General features: G+C 37.3%; 1 protein-coding gene and 1 non-coding gene across 5 annotated transcripts in view; both read right to left on the reverse strand.

Annotated features, from left to right (window-relative positions):
* Positions 1–21,548, reverse strand: part of Dcaf1 (DDB1 and CUL4 associated factor 1) — a 70,025-nt gene that overhangs the window by 43,637 nt on the left and 4,840 nt on the right. For 2 of the 4 annotated variants that reach the window (XM_078043262.1, XM_078043263.1), the window contains 5 exons: positions 18,323–18,440; positions 9,967–10,043; positions 7,061–7,134; positions 3,502–3,615; positions 1,658–1,684 (listed from right to left, as the gene is read on the reverse strand). In XM_078043262.1, the coding sequence (XP_077899388.1) occupies positions 1,658–1,684; positions 3,502–3,615; positions 7,061–7,134; positions 9,967–10,043; positions 18,323–18,432 (402 nt within the window). In that variant the 5' untranslated portion in view covers positions 18,433–18,440. The remainder of the gene's footprint in view (positions 1–1,657; positions 1,685–3,501; positions 3,616–7,060; positions 7,135–9,966; positions 10,044–18,322; positions 18,441–21,548) is intronic. The other 2 variants (XM_078043264.1, XM_005326969.5) reach the window with 2 other exon arrangements.
* Positions 10,818–11,004, reverse strand: LOC120884604 (small nucleolar RNA SNORA73 family). The gene has a single exon (XR_005727027.1). It is a non-coding gene; the product is annotated as a small nucleolar RNA SNORA73 family (small nucleolar RNA).

Below are 21,548 nucleotides of genomic sequence, written 5' to 3' on the forward strand. Positions count from 1 at the left end.
ATATTTTCTGATATAAGGTGACTGACTCATAGAGGGGGTAGAGAGAGGGAGCATGGGAGGAATAGACAAACTTTAGATAGGGCAGAGAGTGGGAGGGGAAGGAAGGGGGCAGGGGATTAGCAATGATGGTGGAATATGATAGACATCATTATCCACAGTTCATGTATGAAGACATGAATTAGCGTGAACATACTTTATATGCAAATAGAGACATGAAAAATTGTGTTCTATATGTGTAATAAGAATTGTGATGCATTACACTGTCATATATTAAAAAAAAAAAGCAAGCAAGGATGGGGCTGTAGCTCAGTGGCAGAGCACTTGCCTAGCATGTATGAGGCACTGGGTTTGATCCTTAGCATCACATAAAAATAAACAAATAAGGGCTGGGGTTGTAGCTCAATGATATATAGTGCTCACTTAACATATGTGAGGCACTGTGTTCCATTCTCAGCACCACATATAAAAAAATAAAGGTCCATCTACAACTGCAAAAAAAATTTTTTAAATAAAAAATAATAAAGCAAGCAGCCAAGCACAGAGGTACACATCTGTAATCCCAGTTACTTGAGATGCTAAAGCAGATAGATCACAAGTTCAAGGGCAGCCTAGGCAACTTATGAGGCCCTCAACTAAGCCTAAGCCACCTGGCAAGCCTCTACCTCAAAATAAAAATAATAAGGGCTGGGGCTATAGCTCAATGCTAGAGTGTCCCTGGGTTTACTCCCCAATACTAAAAATAAATAAATAAAGCAAGCAAGCACTGAGAGGTTAGATCAAGCTCCATCCCCAGCACAAAAACAAAATGAAAATGTAAAATAAAGCAGACTATGAGGCATACCAAATTCCACAGCAAATTTTTAAAGCTAGAAGACAAGACATTTATATTATTTTTTAAAATATAGCAACCAAGCTGGGCATGGTGGTGCACACCTAGCAACTCAGGAGACTGAGTCACAAGTTCAAGATCAGCCTGGACAACTTAGCAAGACCCTCTCTCAGAATAAAAAATAAAAAGGGATAGGGATGTATATCAGTCACGGAGAATCCCTGGGTTAAATCCACAGTACTACAGACACACACAAAAAAGTACCCATGCACAATGGCACACGCCTGTAATACTAGCAACTCAAAAGACTGAGGCTGGAGGATTAAGTTCAAGGACAGCCTCAGCAATTTATTGAGAACCTGTCTCTATTTTTTTTTTTTTTGAGAGAGAGAGAGAGAGAGAGAGAGAGAGAGAGACAGAGCGCGCTGAGGATCGAACCCGGGCCGCACGCATGCCAGGCGATCGCGCTACCGCTTGAGCCACATCTCCAGCCCAGAGAACCTGTCTCTAAACAAGCATAAAACAGGCTGGGGATATGGCTCAATGGTGGAATGCCCATGGTTCAAACCCCAGTAGTGCAAAAAAATAAGTAAATAAAACAATAGAGGGGCTGGGGCTGTGGTTCAGTTGCAGAGCACTTGCCTAGCATGTACAAGCACTGGGTTTGATTCTCAGCACCACATATAAATAAATGAATAAAATAAAGGCCCATAATCATCTAAAAAATTTTTTTAAAAAATAGAAACAGAGGGCTGGGGATGTGGTTCAAGTGGTAGCGCGCTCGCCTGGCATGCGTGCGGCCCGGGTTCGATCCTCAGCACCACATACCAACAAAGATGTTGTGTCCACCGAGAACTAAAAAAAAAAAATAAATATTAAAAAACTTAAAAAAAAAAAAATAGAAACACTTTATTTTTTTTGGATATATATTTACATATGAATTTTTTTTATTTTTTATTGTTGGTTGTTCAAAACATTACATAGTTCTTGACCTAGCATATTTCACACTTTGATTCAAGTGGGTTATGAACTCCCATTTTTACCCTGTATAGATTGCAGAATCACATCAGTTACACATCCACTGATTTACATATTGCCATACTAGTGTCTGTTGTATTCTGCTGCCTTTCCTATCCTCTACTATCCCCCCTCCCCTCCCCTCTCCTCCCATCTTCTCTCTCTACCCCATCTACTGTAATTCATTTCTCCCCCTTTTTTTTTCCCTTTCCCTCACTTCCTCTTGTATGTAATTTTGTATAACCATGAGGGTCTCCTTCCATTTTCCATGCAATTTCCCTTCTCTCTCCCTTTCCCTCCCACCTCTCGTCCCTGTTTAATGTTAATCTTCTTCTCATGCTCTTCCTCCCTACTCTGTTCTTAGTTACTGTCCTTATATCAAAGAAGACATTTGGCATTTGTTTTTTAGGGATTGGCTAGCTTCACTTAGCATAATCTGCTCTAATGCCATCCATTTCCCTGCAAATTCCATGATTTTGTCATTTTTTTAATGCAGAGTAATACTCCATTGTGTATAAATGCCACATTTTTTTTATCCATTCATCTATTGAAGGGCATCCAGGTTGGTTCCAGGTTGGTCTAGCTATTGTGAATTGTGCTGCTATGAACATCGATGTAGCAGTGTCCCTGTAGTATGCTCTTTTTAGGTCTTTAGGGAATAGACCGAGAAGGGGAATAGCTGGGTCAAACGGTTGTTCCATTCCCAGCTTTCCAAGAAATCTCCATACTGCTTTCCAAATTGGCCGCACCAATTTGCAGTCCCACCAGCAATGTACAAGTGTACCCTTTTCCCCACATCCTCGCCAGCACTTGTTGTTTGACTTCATAATGGCTGCCAATCTTACTGGAGTGAGATGGTATCATAGGGTGGTTTTGATTTGCATTTCTCTGACTGCTAGAGATGGTGAGCAGTTTTTCATGTACTTGTTAATTGATTGTATGTCCTTCTCTGAGAAGTGTCTGTTCAGGTCCTTGGCCCATTTGTTGATTGGGTTATTTGTTTTCTTATTATTTAATTTTTTGAGTTCTTTGTATACTCTGGATATTAGGGCTCTATCTGAAGTGTGAGGAGTAAAGATTTGTTTGTAATAATTTGTACTTATTTTTTAAAAAATTTTTTTTAGTTGTAGGTGGACACAATACCTTTACTTTGTTTTATGTGGTGCTGGGGATTGAACTCAAATTCACATTTTCTTGTTTACGTATCACTTATTTCACCCTAAATTACCAGTTGAGCATGTCTGCCTGTCCCCAAATACATACATGACAAATGTAATAAGCGCCTAACTTGCTGATAAAACATTCCAGAGCAGAATGAATATTAAATACTACCAAGAATAGAATGGACATCCTTGAAAAATAAGAGTTATCACTGGAGAAGATCCACTCATCAAAGAGTAAGAACTTAGATAAAATCATAACTCTATTTTAAAAACAAGATCTTAAGATTAAAAAAATATATATATATACCATAGCACACATGCAGCAAGTACTGTGAACAGCTATTTAAATTTTTCTTTTGTGTATCTGGATTTCTTAAATTTCTATAACATACATTGATATTTGGATAAGAAAAAGCCATAACAAGAAAGACAAGTCCAACAGATCATCATTCAGTTAAAAATGAAACAATGACTTTTCTTTTTAGCAAGTACCTTTTCTTGAAAAACAACAGCAGTTTCCAGCCCTGGCATGATGTCCAGTAGCAGTCTGCAAGCTGCCGTGTTTAATGGGGGCTCTCGGCTTGTCATCACATATGCATTCACCAGCTATAAAGAAAAAAAAAGAATATTTCAACCCAAATATTTCAACCCAAATTATGGAAAATTATTGAAAATTCTGAATATATTCCTATCACTTTTCTTAAAAGACATAAAAGAATACCATACCAACAACTGTTAAATTTTTAATTATTATAAGTTAGTTATGACCAGGCAGAGTGGTGCATGCCTGTAATCTCAGCAATGACTTAGGATAACAAGTTCGAGGCCTGTTTCAGCTACTTAGGGAGATCGTGTCTCAAAAATAAAGAATACTCCATGTATGTATGATATGTCAAAATACATTCTACTGCCAGGTATAACTAAAAAGAATAAATAAAAAATTTTTAAAAAATAAAGAATAGTCAGGCTTTGTGGCACATGCCTATAATCCCAGCAGCTTGGGAGGCTAGGGCAGAATGAGCACAAGTTCAAAGTAACTTAGCCAGGCCCTAAGCAACTTAGCCAGTCCTCAAGCAACTTAGCAAGACCCTGTGTCAAAATAAAACATAAAAAGGGCCAGGAATGTGACTCGGTGGTCAAGCGCCCTGGGTTCAATCATTGGTACCAAAAAATTAAAATTAAAAAAAAAATTTAAAAGGCTGGGTATATAGCTCAGTGGTAACATACTCCTTGGGGTTCAATCCCAAACAAAAAAATATTGAAGTTATGATTTTCTTTTTAGCCAAGATTGTATAGTTTCTTCTACAGCTGAAAAAGTCAAATTATACTCACCCCCACACACACACAAAAACAACTCAGCAACCACGGAAATTAAGGCTCAAAAGATATTGGAAAAAAAACACCTCCTCACACTTATATATACTTCTCCCACCCCTGTATTAGGGACTAGACCCAGGGGCACTACCAATAAGCTACAAATCCATAGCCCATTTTATTTCTGAGACAGGGTCTAAGTTGCTCAGGCTGGCCTTGAACTTGTTGGCCTCCTGCTTCAGCCTCATGAGTCACTGAGATTATAGGCATGTGCCACAGCAACTAGTGCCAAAAAAAAAAAAAAGCATAAATATATACTTCTTCAGAAGTATAAAATAAGTCAAGATAAGCCCCAGATTCTTTTTTTTAAAAAAAAAGCTCATGTATGAGACTATGTAAGAAGGTTTGAAGGAGAAATAATTGGTTTATAGCCTTTTTTTTAATTTTTTTTTGAGAGCGAGAGAGAGAGAGAGAGAGAGAGAATCTTTTAATATTTATTTTTTAGTTATCGGCGGACACAACATCTTTGTATGTGGTGCTGAGGATCAAACCCAGGCATGCCAGGTGAGCGTGCTACCGCTTGAGCCACATCCCCAGCCCAGCCCCAGATTCTTGACAATAGTTAATGAAAAACTTGAATTTTATAATAAATTATGTGTACATATACAACAATAAAACTTTTTTGACACACCTAGTTTTTATTGAATATCTACTATTAAGTAGTAATAGTTACCATTACTATTTTTTGTGCTGAGTACACAACAGTAAATAATTATTGACACAGTCTCATCAACAAAGGCTTACAATCCAACAGAGGTGACACAAAAACATTGTATCTGAGTACAGGATGCTACATGCCTCCAAGCCCAGCTTTTAAGTGGCTGAGGCAGAAGGATCAAAAGTTGAAGGCCAGCTAGGACAACTCAGCAAGACCCAGTCTCAAAATATAAAAATTTAAAATGCTGAGAAATGGGCTTGGGGCATACATAACTCAATGGTAGAATGCTTGCCTAGCATGTGTGGGTTCAATCCTTAGCACTCCATAAAAATAAATAAATAAAATAAAGGTATTGTTTTCCATCTACAAGTAAATAAACTTTTTTTTTTTAATTCATTTTAGGGGCTGGGGTTCAGTGGTAAAGCGCTCGTCTAGCACGTCCAGCACCACATAAAAATAAGTAAATAAAATAAAGGCATTGTATCCAACTACACTTAAAAAATAAATACTTAAAAAAATTTTTTTTCATTTTAAAAGCTGGGGGAGGGGCTGAGGCTGTAGCTCAGTGGTAAAGTGCTTGCCTCGAATGTATGAGGCACTGGGTTCAATCCTCAGCACCACATAAAAATAATTAAAGATAATGTGTGTTCATCTACAAGTAAATAAATATTTTTAAAAAAAGCTAGGGGGAAAAAATAAAAAGGGCTAGAGTTTGCCTAGTATTCATGGGGCCCTGGGTTCAATCCACAGTACTAAAAAAAAAAAAAAAAAAAAAAAAGCTTAAAGATGCTACAAAAGGTTGTTAGGAAGCCATACAACCCATGCAAAAGACTCAAGGAAGGTTTAGAAGAAAAGGATTCAAAGTTAAAAATCAGAACAAAAAAGACAAGTAGAGAGTAATTAAGGAGAGGAGGGCCAAAGGTCAAGAAATGAAGCTGAAGAGTAGAAAGGCCAAAGACAAGTTTGGTTTTTAATACCAAACTGAGGAATTTAAATTTTTATCCTAAGGGCAATGAGACACTATTAAAGGATATTCAGCATTCCATGATGAGTTTGTGTATTTTAGAAAGATTTCCGGGTTATAAAATGAAGAATGGATTAGAGCAGGACAAAACAAGAAATCAATTAAGAAGCTATTGTAGTAACCCAGTGAGAGGTGGTAGTGGCTAAACCAAGGTCTGGCAACAAAGGCAGAAGGAAATAAAAGAACCTCTCACTTTTGAGGAGGAAGGGACAATACAACCTAATAAATTCATTGAACAAAGGAACTTGAAGGAGTAAAGGATACCTGACTAGACAAGGACGTCATTACGGAGTTACAGAACAAGAGAAACAGACTATGAAGCAAAAAGGAATGCAGATTCAGTGTCTGTGGGACATATCCAGGTTGGGAATGTTTGGAAGGCAGTTGAAAGTAACCTGAAGCTGAGAAGAGACACTGGTAATAGAGAAATAAATTTAGGAATCAATACTAATACAGATGATAACAATAACACCTAAGTTTCATCAAGTTCTCATTATGTGCCAGGCAGGCTCTGTATCAAGCACCTTTCATACTTAATTAATGCTCTCAAGCACCATGCCATTCCACCTCCAAACAAACCTAACAGCCACAATTTATTGAGCTATTACTAAATTCGGAAGTTGTGAAATACAGTTTTTTTGTTACTCTTCACAACAGCCCTGAATTAGATGATGCACCTTCAACACACATCCAACACACACAACATTGTTTTAATGCAGAATCATACCACATACATCATCCTTATTTTTCCATGTAAAAGCCCAAAAGAACTCCTATGGTCACAATTAGAAAATCATCTTGCCCAAGAATGAGAAGAGAAAGAAGCCCCTGATTACTCTTATTTCAACTGAGTGAACACCAAATAAAAATCTACCCACTCTTCTCCCGACTTTGCCAAGGCCTTCAGTGAAAGCAAATTATTTACAAAAATAAATTTATAAAGGTACAGCATCTGCTGATGATAATCTGTGGAGAAAAGTAAGAAGCAAACCTACTGCATTCATGAAATCATCATTCTTGAAGAGTATTCTCAGCAAGTGGCCCAGCATACATTCTGGATCAGCTCGACCTACCAAAAGAAGAGGGGAGGAACAAAGGAATGAGTAAGTCATCCCAGTTAAGTAACTTAGATCTCTGGAATGGCACCTGAGTTGTTATAAGTACTAATAAAATGCTGAAAAAGTGAAGAAACACAAGATTCCTATTCTGAATTAGATTTCATAAGAAATATTCTATAAATTTAAAAGTGACAATATACAAAAACTTGAGACACTGCTCTAATCTTCCCATTTCCCAGTATACTGCCTACATGACAACACTGAAATAAAAATTGAATAATGGATCCATACCAGTATCACCAAGGATATTTAAGATTTACAAAAGAATCTTAAAGGTGCCTGAGAGAAAAAAAAAAAAAACATGACTCCACAGCCACAGAAAGGTAGGAAGCATATTTCTTTTGAGGGAAGACAGGCTCCAAATTAATCTCTCCTTCAATTATTATAATAACAGCAGCAATACATCCTCAAACCTGTTAAGAACACCCAAAGTAGGAGTAAAGGAAGTGAATCCTACTAAGTAATCATCAACCCTAAAGAGAAAGTAACCTTGACCATCTTAACCTGTTAGGGAAAGAAAGGTGGCAAAGAGACCAGGTGTTGCTACTCAATGCACAGGCTTAAAGTAAATGAATGATCGAATGACTGAAAGAATTACTGGTTAATTTTGAAAACAGATACCTTCTATTTCATTTCCTTTCGGAGCACACAAATTTACAAAAGAATACATATAAAATGAAGAAAAGATGTGAGCTGCTGATATTGTGTTTTGTTTTGGGGTTTTGTTTAATTTGATTCAGTTTGGTTTGGTACTGGGGAATGAACCCAGAGATGTTCTACCACTAAGCTACATCCCCAGTCCTTCTGATTTTTTGAGACAGGACATTGCTGAATTGCTAAGCTAGCCAGGAACTTACAATCCTCCTGCCTCAGCCTCCAGAGTTGCTGGAATTATGGTGTGCTGCAGCCTGGTATGAAGTTTTGACTAACCTATAATCACTATCTCAAAGTAATTCACAGTTACAAGAATGGAATCATAGGGCTGGGGGTTGTGGCTCAATGGTAGAGCGCTTGCTTAGCATGTCAGAGACATATTAGGCACTGGATTTGATCCTCAGCACCACACAAATAAATGAAATAAAGGTACTCTACACACATCTTCAACTAAAACAAATTTTTTTTAAATAATGAAATCATAAAAACAAATGAGGACTTTACCTAATTTTCACTGTTTATAAAGTTGTGAAACCAAAATCCTTATTTTTATTTTTTTAAAAATTATGCCAATGTCAAATATTGTTTAACATTGAGGTAGAGAGAAAAACTTGAATCTTTTACTTTTCTCTCCTTTCTTCCTCATTACTACTTCTTCCTTCCCAAAATAATGACATTATGCATGATCATCTCTTTCTTTTGATAATCCCATGTATTAACTTAATTTCTGATTTCACATTCACATTGGTATTTCCTTCATGCTCTATTGCCTTACTGAAGATGTGGGTTAACTGAATATTCCAGAACTGTGCAGGAAAGTCTAGGACAAAAGTAGCATATAACATCACATAAACAAATACTCAATTTGAAATGCCTAGATTACTAACATTCAGATGGAAACACAATATTCTTATTTTTATGGCTCCTATTTATTTATGCTCTCTGTCTATACACAAAATTTCAGACCCTCTCCACAAAGGACTACTTCTAACTAGAGTATATATGCAGTTTGAGACCATTCATGACTTAAGCTTTGCCCACTCGTAATCTATCTTTGAAAAAAAGTAAAATGGCAAAAATCTCAAGTCCCATATAATCTTGTATTTTAGCAAACTCCATGCCAAAGCAGGCTTGTTTCAGCATGATTCTAAATTAGCCTCCACCAAAAATAAATAAATGGTTTGATACAAGAGGCATACTGTAGCTTTCAAGTCTTACTAAAGCAGACATCGAGATGTTTACTTATGGTGCTGGGGCATTTAGCTCAGTAACGGAGCACTTGCCTAGCATATCTACTGCCCTAGATTCAATCTCCAACACCACCAGAAAAAGAAAAAAAAAAAAAAAAAGAGCAAGAGAGACACAGACATAATAGACTGCTGTTTATTCGGTTCCAAATACTAACATTCTAACTAAAAGCAAAGCATGAATACATTTTCAACTGTTATTTCCCTACAAGTATGATAATTATCATTAGGAAGATGACGACATAGAGTAAAATCCCTTTCTGGTTTAATAAATAAATAAATAAATCGGGAGCTGGGGGGTTATGGCTCAGTAGTAGAGTGCTTGCCTAGCATGTGTGAAGCACTAGTTCGATCCTCAGCAACATAAAAATAAATTTTAAAAAAAAATTGTGTCCATCTACAACTACAAAAAAAAAAACTTTAAATAAGTAAATCAGAAGGGGAAATCTTTTTCTCAAGTCTTTGTAAGTACACCAACTGAGTTAACTAAGGTATACCTAATTTAGCTCCCTTAAGTTAATTATATTCTATTTGACCTATAAATATCACAAATATTTCCATTTTCCAAGTATTTACTTTTCCTCATTGCCCTCACCTTGAGAAATATTGTAATAAATAAAAGGTCTTAAAACTTACCACAGAAAATGCTATTTGTTTTTTTTTTAATATTTTATTTTTTTAGTTATAGCTGGACACAATACCTTTGTTTGTTTAGTTTTATGTGGTGTTGAGGATCAAATCCAGGGCCTCATTCGTGCTAGACGAGCGCTCTACTGCTGAGCCACAACCCCAACCCCAAGAAAATGCTATTTCAATTGAAAAATATTATTAATAATTTTCTTTTGTATGGAAAAAAGACCCAAGTTTAAGAAAACATCTTACCAGGATGTCGATCATCAAATGGGTCTGGATCTCCCTTACGATATTCTTCAGTTTCTTTTTCAATCAATTCAGACATCCTAGCACAAAGGGAAGAAAGGATCAACTCTAAACACACAATAAAATGTACCACCACTTACAACAATTCAATAATTGAGGTATAAAAGCAAAAAGAAAAACAGTATTTTTCTGATGAGCACATAAATCTAAACAATCATCTCATAAAACATTTCCCACTCCCATATTAATTCTTCCCTAAACACTCCCTACCTCAACAAAAAGAGAAAAAAAAAAAAGAGAGAAAAGCACTGTCATCACCTTGGAATCCAAAAACCTATGCGTCATCATTAAAATCTTCCTGTTCTCCTCACCCTCCATAATAATTCCCATTAGCTCTACCTACAAGATACCTCCTACTCCAATCAGTTCTCTAAATTTTGACCTCTCCTATCCTTATCCAGACCACCATCACTAACTATGCTTCCAACAATCCTTTTTACTGATCTTGCTTCCTAATTTCATGCTTGACCTGACACAATTCATTCTTTAACTTACAATGACTTACACAATACCTTGAATTAAGCCTCAAATCCTACCTTGGCCTACAATTTTTACCTGGCTTCTGCTGCTTCCTGATCACTCCTCCAATTCTCTACATCTCTTTCACTGTTTCAGTCACATGACTTTCTGTGCTCTTCAAAAAGTCTAAATTCATTCCTACTTCAGAACCATTCTGTATGCTGCTACCCTTCACCTATAAAGTGCTTCCCCCCACCTAAGCCTCCACTCCGCCAAGTAACTATTCATGATTTCATTCACTCCAGATTAGTTGGGTTTTTTGTTGTTTTTAAAAATACTGTTTCCTGCATAGTTTGTCTCTTCAGTCATAGTCCACAAGACTCTTGAGAAGTTGTAGAAATATGCAGGCACAGTCACAAAGGCCAGCTACATCTTCAAGGGACTGTACATCATGGGGCAGAGTGCTATGCTCCCCTATGCCACCTGGACAGAGCCCAGGGAGACTCACCCTCTTAAGTATCCCTGCTGGACAGTTCTAGGATTCGCATAAATGGAATCACATATCCTCTTATTATATGTGGCTTCTTTCACTAGCATGTTTTAAAAGTCATCCATATTGTTAGACATATCAAATTCCTTTTTATTTTGGTACTGGAGATTGAATCCAGGGGCACTTTGTGCTTTACCACTGAGCTGCATCCCTACTAGCCCTTTTTACTTTGAGACAGGGTCTCACTAAGTTGCTGAGGCTGGCCTCTAACTTATAATCTTCCTGCCTTAGCCTCCTGAGTCAATGGGATTACAGCCCCCACCCCCGCCCCCTCGGCCCCCACCCCCCGCACTTAGCTCAAATTCCTTTTCATTCATGCACTGTTAAAAACAAGAAAATTATTTTAGTACCCCTAAGCAAGACTTTGTTTGGGGGATAGGGGGTGGGCACCAGAGACTGAATGCAACTCAAGGGTACTCGATAACTGAGCCATATCCCCAGCCCTATTTTTGTATTTATTTAGAGACAGGGTCTCATTGAGTTACTTACCACCTCACTTTTTTGCTGAGGCTAGCTTTGAGATCCTCCTGCCTCAGCCTCCCAAGCTACTGGAATGATGGGCATGTGCCACCACACCCAGCTCCTAAGCAAGACTTTTTAACCTTTTACAATGACAATGAAATACAAGGTTATCCACCCTCAACATCTAACATGTTCTGCCCTAAGTCATACTTTCCTACATGCTTTATTTCCACAAAATCCAACTTCTTAGTCTTAAAGATTAAGTTCTCTGTAAAAATTTTTGGCCCACTCTAATCAAGCCTCAAAAGTATTTCTGCTTTTTTCCCCTTTTCCGCTTAACTCTTCATAGTCTCTTTACTACAAAGGAACGTAACATAAATTAGAATTAGAATTACGTGTTATAAGATCTACCAGTATTCTCACCAGGCATGATAGCGTATGCCTATAATCTCAGGGGCTCAGGAGGCTGAGGCAGGGGAATCACAAGTTCAAAGCCAGCCTCAGCAACAGTGAGTGCTAAGAAACTCAATGAGACCCTGTCTCTAAATAAAATACAAAATAGGGCTGTGATGTCATTCCGTAGTTGAGTGCCCCTGAGTTCAATTCCCAGTATCCCTCCCCCAAAAAAAGATCTACCAGTATTCTCAACTGAAACCAAGCAACGTAGCACAAAATTTAAAAATGGGGATTCTAGCCAGTAATGGTAGCCTGCAACTCTAATACCAGACATTCAGGATGCTAAAGCAGGAGGATTTCAAGTTTGAGGCTACCAACAGCCATTTACTCAGATCCTATCTCAAAAAAATAAAAAGGTGGCATACACCTGTAATTCTAGTGTCTCAGGAGGCTGAGGCAGAATGATCAAAGTTTGAGGCCAGCCTCAGCAACACAGCAAGACCCTAAGTAACTTAGCAAGTTTCTGTTTCAAAATTTATAATAAATAAATAAAAGGGGCCTGGCATGTGGCACACGCCTGTAATCCTAGCAGCTTGGGAAGCTGAGGCAGGAGGATCACGAGTTCAAAGCCAACCTCAGCAACAGCAAGGCACTAAGCAACTTACTGAGACCCTATCTCATAAATAAAATACAAAATAGGGCTGGGGATGTGGCTCAGTGGTCAACTGCCCCTGAGTTCAATCCCCACGACTAAATAAATAAATAAACAGGGCTGGGGATATGGCTCAGTGGTTAAGCACCCCTGAGTTCAATTCCCTGTACCAAAAATAAATAAATAAATAGAGCTAAGCCAGCTGTAGTGTATATTCAGCTCCTGAATTTCTAGGATTATAGTGAATCTCTATAATCCCAGAGATTCAGGAGGCTGAGGCAAGAAGATTGCTAGTTCAAGGCTGGTCTCGGCAATTTATCAAGACCCTGTCTCAAAAATTGAAAAAGAGGCCTGGGGATGTAGCCAGTGGTAAAGTGGCCCTGGGGATGTAGCCAGTGGTAAATCCCCAGTACCAAAAAAATAAAATATAAAAAGGCACCAGGAATACAATTCAGAGGTAAAGCCCATTACGTTCAATCTCCAGTATAGAATCAGGGGTAGCAAGACTTCTGCAGCCAGACTGTCAGGGTTCAAATCAGAGCTCTTGCATTAGCTGTGTATAACTACAACTTACTTAACCTTTCTGTGCCTCATGTGTAAAATTAAAATAAGAATTATTATTTTAGGGCTGAGGGTATGGCTCAGTGGCAGAGAGCTTGTCTAGGACAAGTGAGGCTCTGGGTTCAATCTTCAGCACCACATAAAAATAGATAAAACAAAGGTATCATGTCCATCTACAACTAAAAAATATTTTTAAAAAAAGAATTATTATTTTATAGCGTTTCTGTAAGGTTTAAGTTAATTAGAATGAAGCCTGACACATGAGAACTATTTTTTTTGTAAATTATGAAAACTAGAAATTCAAAACAAATAAGACAATTAGTTTAGGATGGACTATTAATTGGAATAGAACAAGAAGAAGTGCTCCATAGTGGTACTCAAGGTTTTATAACTTGATGAGGGTGATGATTTTGAGGCAAAAGAACCCATTTTGGATGCTTGAGCAAAGTATAGTATACAAATGACACCTCAAAAAAATTTTTTTAATTTAGATTAAGTTTATACAGCTTAATTGAAAGCTCAAAGCCAGTCCCTTTAAATATAATCAAGAAAAAGGGCTAATAAAAGATCAATTAAAGTTATAAACTGGACTACAGATGTAACTTAATGGTAGAATACTAGCTACCCAGTTTGCACAAGGTCCTGAGTTCATCCCTAGCACAACATTAAAAGAAAGAAAAATTTAGTTATCAATGATATTTTTAGTGACAAATAAGATGAGGTTCAGTATCTCTAATAGCTGACACACAAAAGATCCTCAAATATTTGAATAAATGACCTGATTTAACTTTTTTCTATTATTATAACCACCACAATGTTTATAAAACACACTGCCTTTTTTAATACTTCATTATATGCTATTTTTTACTACTCTGCATTAGTTCGTATCTGTTAGGCTTAAGCTGCTTTCCAGATGGTTATTTCCTTGAGAGCCCTCTACTTTAAGATTTGCATTGCTGAAGAGCACAGTAAAAATGATCAAATATGTTAATGAATGTGAAATAACCTTGAAAATAAAAGATTACATTGATGGGGTGTTTTTTTGTTTTTGTTTTCTTAACAGTACTGGAAAATGAATCAAGGGGCTCTCTACCACCAAACCCATCCCTAATCCTTTTTTTTTTTCCCAACACATGAAATTTTTTTTTATTAGTTGCGCATGACAATACAATGATCTTGACATATCATACATTTGATTCAAATGGGGTATAAATTCTCATTTTTCCATGTGTACAGGTTACAGGATCACATTGGTTATACGGCCACGTATATACATACGGCAATACTACTATCTATTTATTTTGATACAGGGTCTCACTAAACTGCCCAGACTGGCCTCTAACTCAAAATCCACCTGCCTTAGTCTGCCAAATTTTGGAATTACAGGTATGCACCACTACAACCAGCAACATTAAGTATTTTTAATATAAGTATTCAATAAATATTTCATGAGCCCAAAGCTAATCTTATCATATCCACTAATAACTCACTCCCATTTCACAGTAACATCAATAATACAAATTAAGCCAGGTGTGGTGGCGCACACCTGTAATCCCAGCCAGCACTCAAAAGGCTGAGGCCAGAGGATCACAAGTTCAAAGTCAGCTTCAGCAATTTAGCAAGGTTCTAAGCAACTCAGCAAGACCCTCTTCTCTAAATAAAAAATATTAAAAAGGGGGCTGGGATTGGCTCAGTAGTTAAGCACTTCTGGGTTCAACCCCCAATACCAAAAATATTAATAATATAATACATGTTAACTGTACAATATTTAGATTCTCAAATTTGCTGTAGCTGCATTTCAAATATCTTCTCCAGCAACTTGGGAGGCTGAGGCAGGAGGATCACAAGTTCAAGGACAGCCTCAGCAACTTAGCAAGGCTCTATCTCAAAATAAAAAGGCAAGGCTCTATCTCAAAATAAAAAGGTCCAGGGATGTAACTCAGTCATAAGTGCCCCTGGGTTAAATCCCCAGTACCAAAAACAAACAAATATTTTATTTAAGTCTTAGTGTTTCTTCTTAACAGTTCTTAGACTTCAATGCTTCTATAAATTAAAATCTAGTTTCCTATCAACAATAATCTTAATCTCTTAAAAAAAAAAACTGTACTTCCACATATTCCCCATGTATTCAGAGCAGTTGGAAACAAAGCATTTACCCATTTCCAAACTTGCATAAGATTATAGTTCTTCTCTTCATAAATATCACCACAGAAAGGAATTTTTTCACAGCATGGCATCAAGGATTAAATGTTAAAGATACCTATATTCCTGTGATATTCTCCTTAGAAACGTATAAACATTCCTCCCCAATATTTTTCACTTTTTCCCTCCTTAAGATAATGCAGAACTGTATGCCTATAATCCCAGCTACTCAGGAGGCTAAGGTAGGAAGATGGTAAATTCAAGGCCAGCCTCAGCAATTTAGGAAGACTGTCATCTCAAAATAAACAAGGATCAGAGATGTTTTCAGAGGTAAAGCACCCAGGGGTTCAATCCCTGGAACCAGAAAAAATAAATAAATAAATAATGGAATAACATTATGTACCACATAGTTATTGTGTACCAGGTTGTAGGCAAATCATTGAGAAAACACCAATAAAAAGACAGTTCAGCTGGGGCTTAGTGGTGCACAATAATCCCAGCAACTCAGGAGGTTCAGACAGGAGGATCACCAAGTTCAAGGCCAGCCAGGGCAATTTAGCAAGACCCCGACTCAAAATAAAAAATAAAAAGGTCTGGGGATGTGGTTCAGTGGTAGAGCACCCCTGGCTTCAATCCACAATACCACCAAAAAAAAAAAAAAATTCAGGGACTTCTGGGGTTATAGCTCAATGGTAGAATGAATGAACAACTGCCTAGCATGCACAAGGCCCTGAGTTCAACACCCAGCACCACCAAAAAAAAAAAAAAAAAAAACATAATTCCTACTTTTAAGAAGCTTGAAACTTAGTAAAAAGACATGTTTAAAAAAATACAGTGCAAGGGGAGAAGGGGAATAGCATGGATGATGGAAGGAGACCTGCATCATTATACAAAATACATGTATGAAGATGTGAATTTGGTGTCAATATACCTTATATACAACCAGAGATATGATAAATTGTGGTATAAAGGTGTATTAAGAATTGTAATGCAAATAACAATAATAATAAAGCTCATGTATAATGGCATAATTTGCCGTGAACATACTTTAATATAGAGTTACGAAAAAGGGTATTGTGAGTGGATAATTATGATAATGCATTCCACTATTGTCATGTATGTAAGAAATAAAATAAATAAATATAAATATATATATATATATATATATAGTGTAGAGCTAGGGCAGGGGCTCAATGGTACAGCACTGGCCTAGCATGTGGGAGGCACTGGGTTCAATCCTCAGCACCACATAAAAATAAAGTAAAAAAATATAGATAGATAGTAGATAGATAGAAAGTACAGTGTGGTAAGTGTTATAATGGGGGAAAACTGTGATGTATATAAATGATAGTAATTTTTTAAAAATAATATTATTTTTTTAAAAAATAATAAATAAAGGGGGTGATCAAACCCACCTATGAAGTCAAAGCTAGGGAAGCTTTTACAGATATGATTTGTTAACCATTCATTCAAAGGACTGGAGCTTGTGAAACAGACATGACAAGGAAAGGTATTTCAGGCCAAGGAAATAGCAAGTGTGAAGGCATACAGAGATTAGAAAACATAGCACTACTCCTTAACAGAAGACCAATGCTATGAGGCAGAAAAAGGAGGTCTAAAGAATTCACCTCTTATTCTGCAGGAACAAAGCAATCATGGAAGAATTAAGAGAAGAGACATTACAATCAGATTTCTATATGAAAAAGATGAGTTTTCCAGCAAGAGGGAGGGATCTATTAGAAAAGGATAAACTAAAAAGACATACTGTCTAATGAGTCAATCAAGACATGGTCAATTCCTAATAAAGTAGTAGTGGCTGTGGAAAAGGAATGAAAAGGAAGAAGCAGAAATTCCCAGGGCTTTGTGACTGAGACTGTGTTGGTAAAGGAATACATTAGAGATGATGGCTCTTGGGATTTTAGTTTATAACCATTTAGTTTAAAACCAAGGTGGGCAGAACAAAAGGACTAAGATGTGGATAAAGGAATTACAGATGAAGGTGATAAGCTGTTTTGGACATGGTATGTTTTAGATGTCTGTGGAACAGCCAGGTTAATATTTCTTTTTTTTAATATTTATTTTTTAGTTGTAGTTGAACATAATATATTTTATTTATTTATTTTTATGTGGTGCTGAGGATCAAACCCTGGCCGCGCACATACTAGGCTAGTGCTCTACCGCTAAGCCACAACCTCAGCCCAAGGTTAATATTTCTAACCAAGGATATAAGTGCAATCTAACTGTGACATGTCACCCCAATGACCACGAGGGCTGACTTGGCTTATCTGGCTAGCAAGGTAGGTGTGCCTAGATGCACTCGCTACTCTGTGTGCATCTCTCCATAAACTGCACATTTGGTCAAAGAGGATAACATTTCCCAAAAGAGGAAAATCTTTCTTTAGTCAAGGATATACAAAAGTAGCTGTACTCCCCTGCTAAAACCTCCCCTGCTAAAACCTCCCCTGCTAAAACCTCCCCAAAAGCTCTCAAGATATATACACCAAGAAACTTTAAAAATTACCTAAAACTAAAAAGAAAATAAAGAAGTAGAAATAGAAACCTAAAAGTCAACACAGAATAACGGCTGAAATAATGGACAGGGATCAAAGTAGGTAAGAATGGTTAAAAAGGGAGAAGAGAGCCACAAACAAACCTGCAAAGAAGAATGCGGACAGGGCCCTGAAATGAAAGATAAGAAATTCAGAAGCAAAGAGAAGCCAGGCATGGTGACACATGCCTATAATACCAGCAACTTGAGAAGCTGAGGCAGGAGTGTCACAAGTTTGAGGCCAACCTAGGCAGTTAGCAAGACCCTCAGCAACTTAAGACTCTGTCTCAAAAAATTTTTTAAAAAGTCTGGATATGTAGCTCAGAGCCCCCCCCTAAATTCAATCTCCAGTACCAAAATAAATAATAAAAAGAAAAAAAATGGAATTAAAACTCACTCAAGGTAAAAATATTCCTATACTTTTCTCTATATTAATTTTTCCTTTTTCTTATAGTGTAGGTTTTTTGTGTGTAAGAAAAAAAAACTAGCATAAGAGTCATGTATGAAAAACCACCTTAATTATTCATACCTGGTAAGGATAGGTACCATGTCCTGCCCACTGCCATGTTCCTTTTCCCACTGCTCCAGCAGGGTAGTGAGCTCGGCTTTTGAGTCCACATGTACCGCTACTGTAGTCATGACTTGGCCTAAGGAAGCCAAAACAACAACAGCAACAACAACAATAAATGAGCACAGGCAAATAAACCAGACATACTTCCCACAAAAGGAAAAGTGAAGGGAAAGGGTAGAAAATGGATGAGCAAGCAAGGGAAATAATTAAAAAGCAAAGGAAATTTAACACATGGACCCTTTCAGATAATTATATGTGGTACAGTGGGATACCCTGAATCCACATTCACCTCCTTCAACCTCAGTTTCCTCGCCTGTCAAATCAAGCAAGAAGCTTGATCAAAATGGTGATTCTTAATCTTTCTAAAAACCCGTTTGAGAATCAATCAAAAGCTACGGTCTCTTCCTCTCTTGAAAAGTACATGTATAGAGACTATGAATGTAGCTCAGTGGTAGAGTGTTTGCCTACTATGCACCTGGCCCTGGGTTCAAAACCCGGCACCAAAAAAATAATTATATATATAAATACACACACACACACACATATAAAACATACACAGCCATGCAGTAATCCCAGGCCTAGATCACTGAGGTCCAAATCTTTTGCTCTTGTTAGTCTTCTGGGGGGAAGCTCTATAAAACAGTCCTTGTTAATTCTAAAAAGGCCAAGAAGTGGCAATGATCCACTGATCTACTTTATCACCAACACAAAAGTTGGAAAAGAATGCTGTAAATCCATTTGTCCAAAACTGGATAGGGTTGCTCAGATCTGTAGCCCCAGATATACAGAAGACTAAGGCAGTCTGAGCAACATTAATATGACCTCATATTAAAAACTAAATATGGTGGGTGCAGTGGTACACACCTGTAATCCCAGTGACTCGGAGGCTGATGTAGGAAGATCACAAATTCTAAGCCAGCCTGGGCAACTTAGCTAGACCTTGCCTCAAAATAAAACAAAAAAGGTAGGGGATATAGCTCAATGGTAAAATGTCCCTGGGTTCAATCACCAGTACCACAACTAAAAATAAAATAAATGAGCCTATTTGTCCTTCTGTCTCCTAACCTCCCTTACATCTGATTTCCTGGAAGGAGAAAAAGAGACTGGAAGATAGGTAGAAGTTACTGGACTGAGTGATAAGCCAAAGAATGATGAAGGACAGGGACCTGAATGGGTTTAGGAGGAGTCAAATAAGACACCAAATGGCAAAGGTTTAAAAGGAGTTCGTTCCAAAGGGGATAAATGAGACCCAAAATGTTTAGATGGTTCATGGAATCAATTTCTTTGCCAAAGCAGCCTTCCGGATCAAAACATCAGATCCTGCCATGGAAAGTATATATTTTTACCAATCATTCTATAAAAGAAGTTTCACACCAGAACAGGATTACTTACTGATCCAAGGTTGTTAACTCTTCTAAAGATATCTACCATAAGACCAAAAGAAACACGTAAAAGAAAATACCACCAATTCTCCAAAGTACAAATATTTATTTTAGAGGCAATTCCAATAGCCAGTAGGGATTCATGTCACATGAGCTACCCATTAACTCCAAAGAAAAATATACTAGCAGACTAAATACAGAACAAACTAAGAACAAAAAAGAACTTCAACCATATGGTAGGGAACATTATAAAATATTAAGATTACACACAATGAGGGCTGGGGATATAGTTCTGCTGGTAGAGTACTTGCCTAGCGGGCACAAGACCCTGGATTCAATCCTGAGCACCACCAAAAAAAAGATTACACACAATGACCAACCAGGATTACTCCCAGATTACAAGAGTGGTTCAACATATGAAAACTGATCAATATCATCACCACAATAACAAAATGAAGGTGGAAAAAAATTATCATCTCACTAATGCACAAAAAAATATCTGACCCTTTTGTGATAATAATAATAATCCAGCCTGGCAACTTAATGAGACTCTATCTCAAAAATAAAATTTTTTTAAAAGGGGGGGCTAGAGATACAGCTCAGTGGTAGAAGGCCTTTGGGTTTAATTTCCAATACCACCAAAAAAAAAAAAAAAAAAGGCTAGGTATGGTGGCACAAACCTGTAATACCAGTAACTCAGGAGGCTAAAAACAAGAGGGTCATAAATTCAAAGCCAGCCTCTTAGTGAGGCCCCAAGCACTTTAGCAGACTCTGTCTCAAAACAAAAAATAAAAAGGGCTGGGGATTTGTTCAGTGATAAAGCACCCCTGTGTGTTCAATCCCAGTACCAAAATAAGTAAATAAAATCAGAAGCAAGACAAGTAAGCTCACTTTTATCCCTTTTTTTGAACACTGTAGTGGAATTCTCATAAGAACAATGAAGGAAAAAGAAAGCCATCCAAGTTGGAAAGGAAAAAATAAAATGATCTTTATTTGTAGATAACATAATCCTATATACAAAAAATCCTAAAGTATCCACATAAAAACTGTTAGAACTAATAAGCAAATTCAGCAAAGTTGAGGATATAAGAACACCACAGAAAGCTGGGCACAGTGGCACACACCTGTAATCCCAGTGGCTCAGGAAGCTGAAGCAGGAGGATCCCGAGTTCAAAATCAGCCTCAGCAAAAGCAAGGCACTAAGCAACTCAGTGAGACCCTGTCTCTAAATAAAATACAAAATACGGCTGGGGATGTGGTTCAGTGGTCAAATACCCCTGAGTTCAATTCCCAGTACCCAAAAAGAAAAAAGAACACCACAAAAATAAATTGCATTAGCCAGGTGCAGTGGCACAGGCCTGTAAATCCCAGAAACTTAGAAGGCTAAGGCAGAAGTACTCCACGTTCAAGGCTACTTGGCGAGAACCTGTTTCAAAATAAAAAATAAAAAGGGCTGGGGAGGTGGCTCAGTGGTTAAGTGCCTCTGGGTTCAATCCCTGGTATCAAAAATTAAATAAATAAATAAGCATGGGCAAATGAAGCTGGGGATGCAGTTCAGTGGTATGTGCTTACCATGCAAGAGGCCCTCAATTCAAACCCCAGCACCATAAAAAAAAAAAAACACACAATGAAAATACCACTTGACATCTTCTAGAATGGCTATAATCACAACATCAGAAAATATAAACACCAGCAAAAAAGTGAAGAAAGGAGAAGACACATTTCTGACAGGAATACAAAATGGTACCTCAACTATGGAAGTTTGATAGTCCCTGAGAGTTTTTTTTTTTTAAACAAACATG

This window comes from Ictidomys tridecemlineatus, chromosome 3 (assembly GCF_052094955.1).
Source record: "Ictidomys tridecemlineatus isolate mIctTri1 chromosome 3, mIctTri1.hap1, whole genome shotgun sequence".
Classification (NCBI taxonomy): Eukaryota; Metazoa; Chordata; class Mammalia; order Rodentia; family Sciuridae; genus Ictidomys; species Ictidomys tridecemlineatus.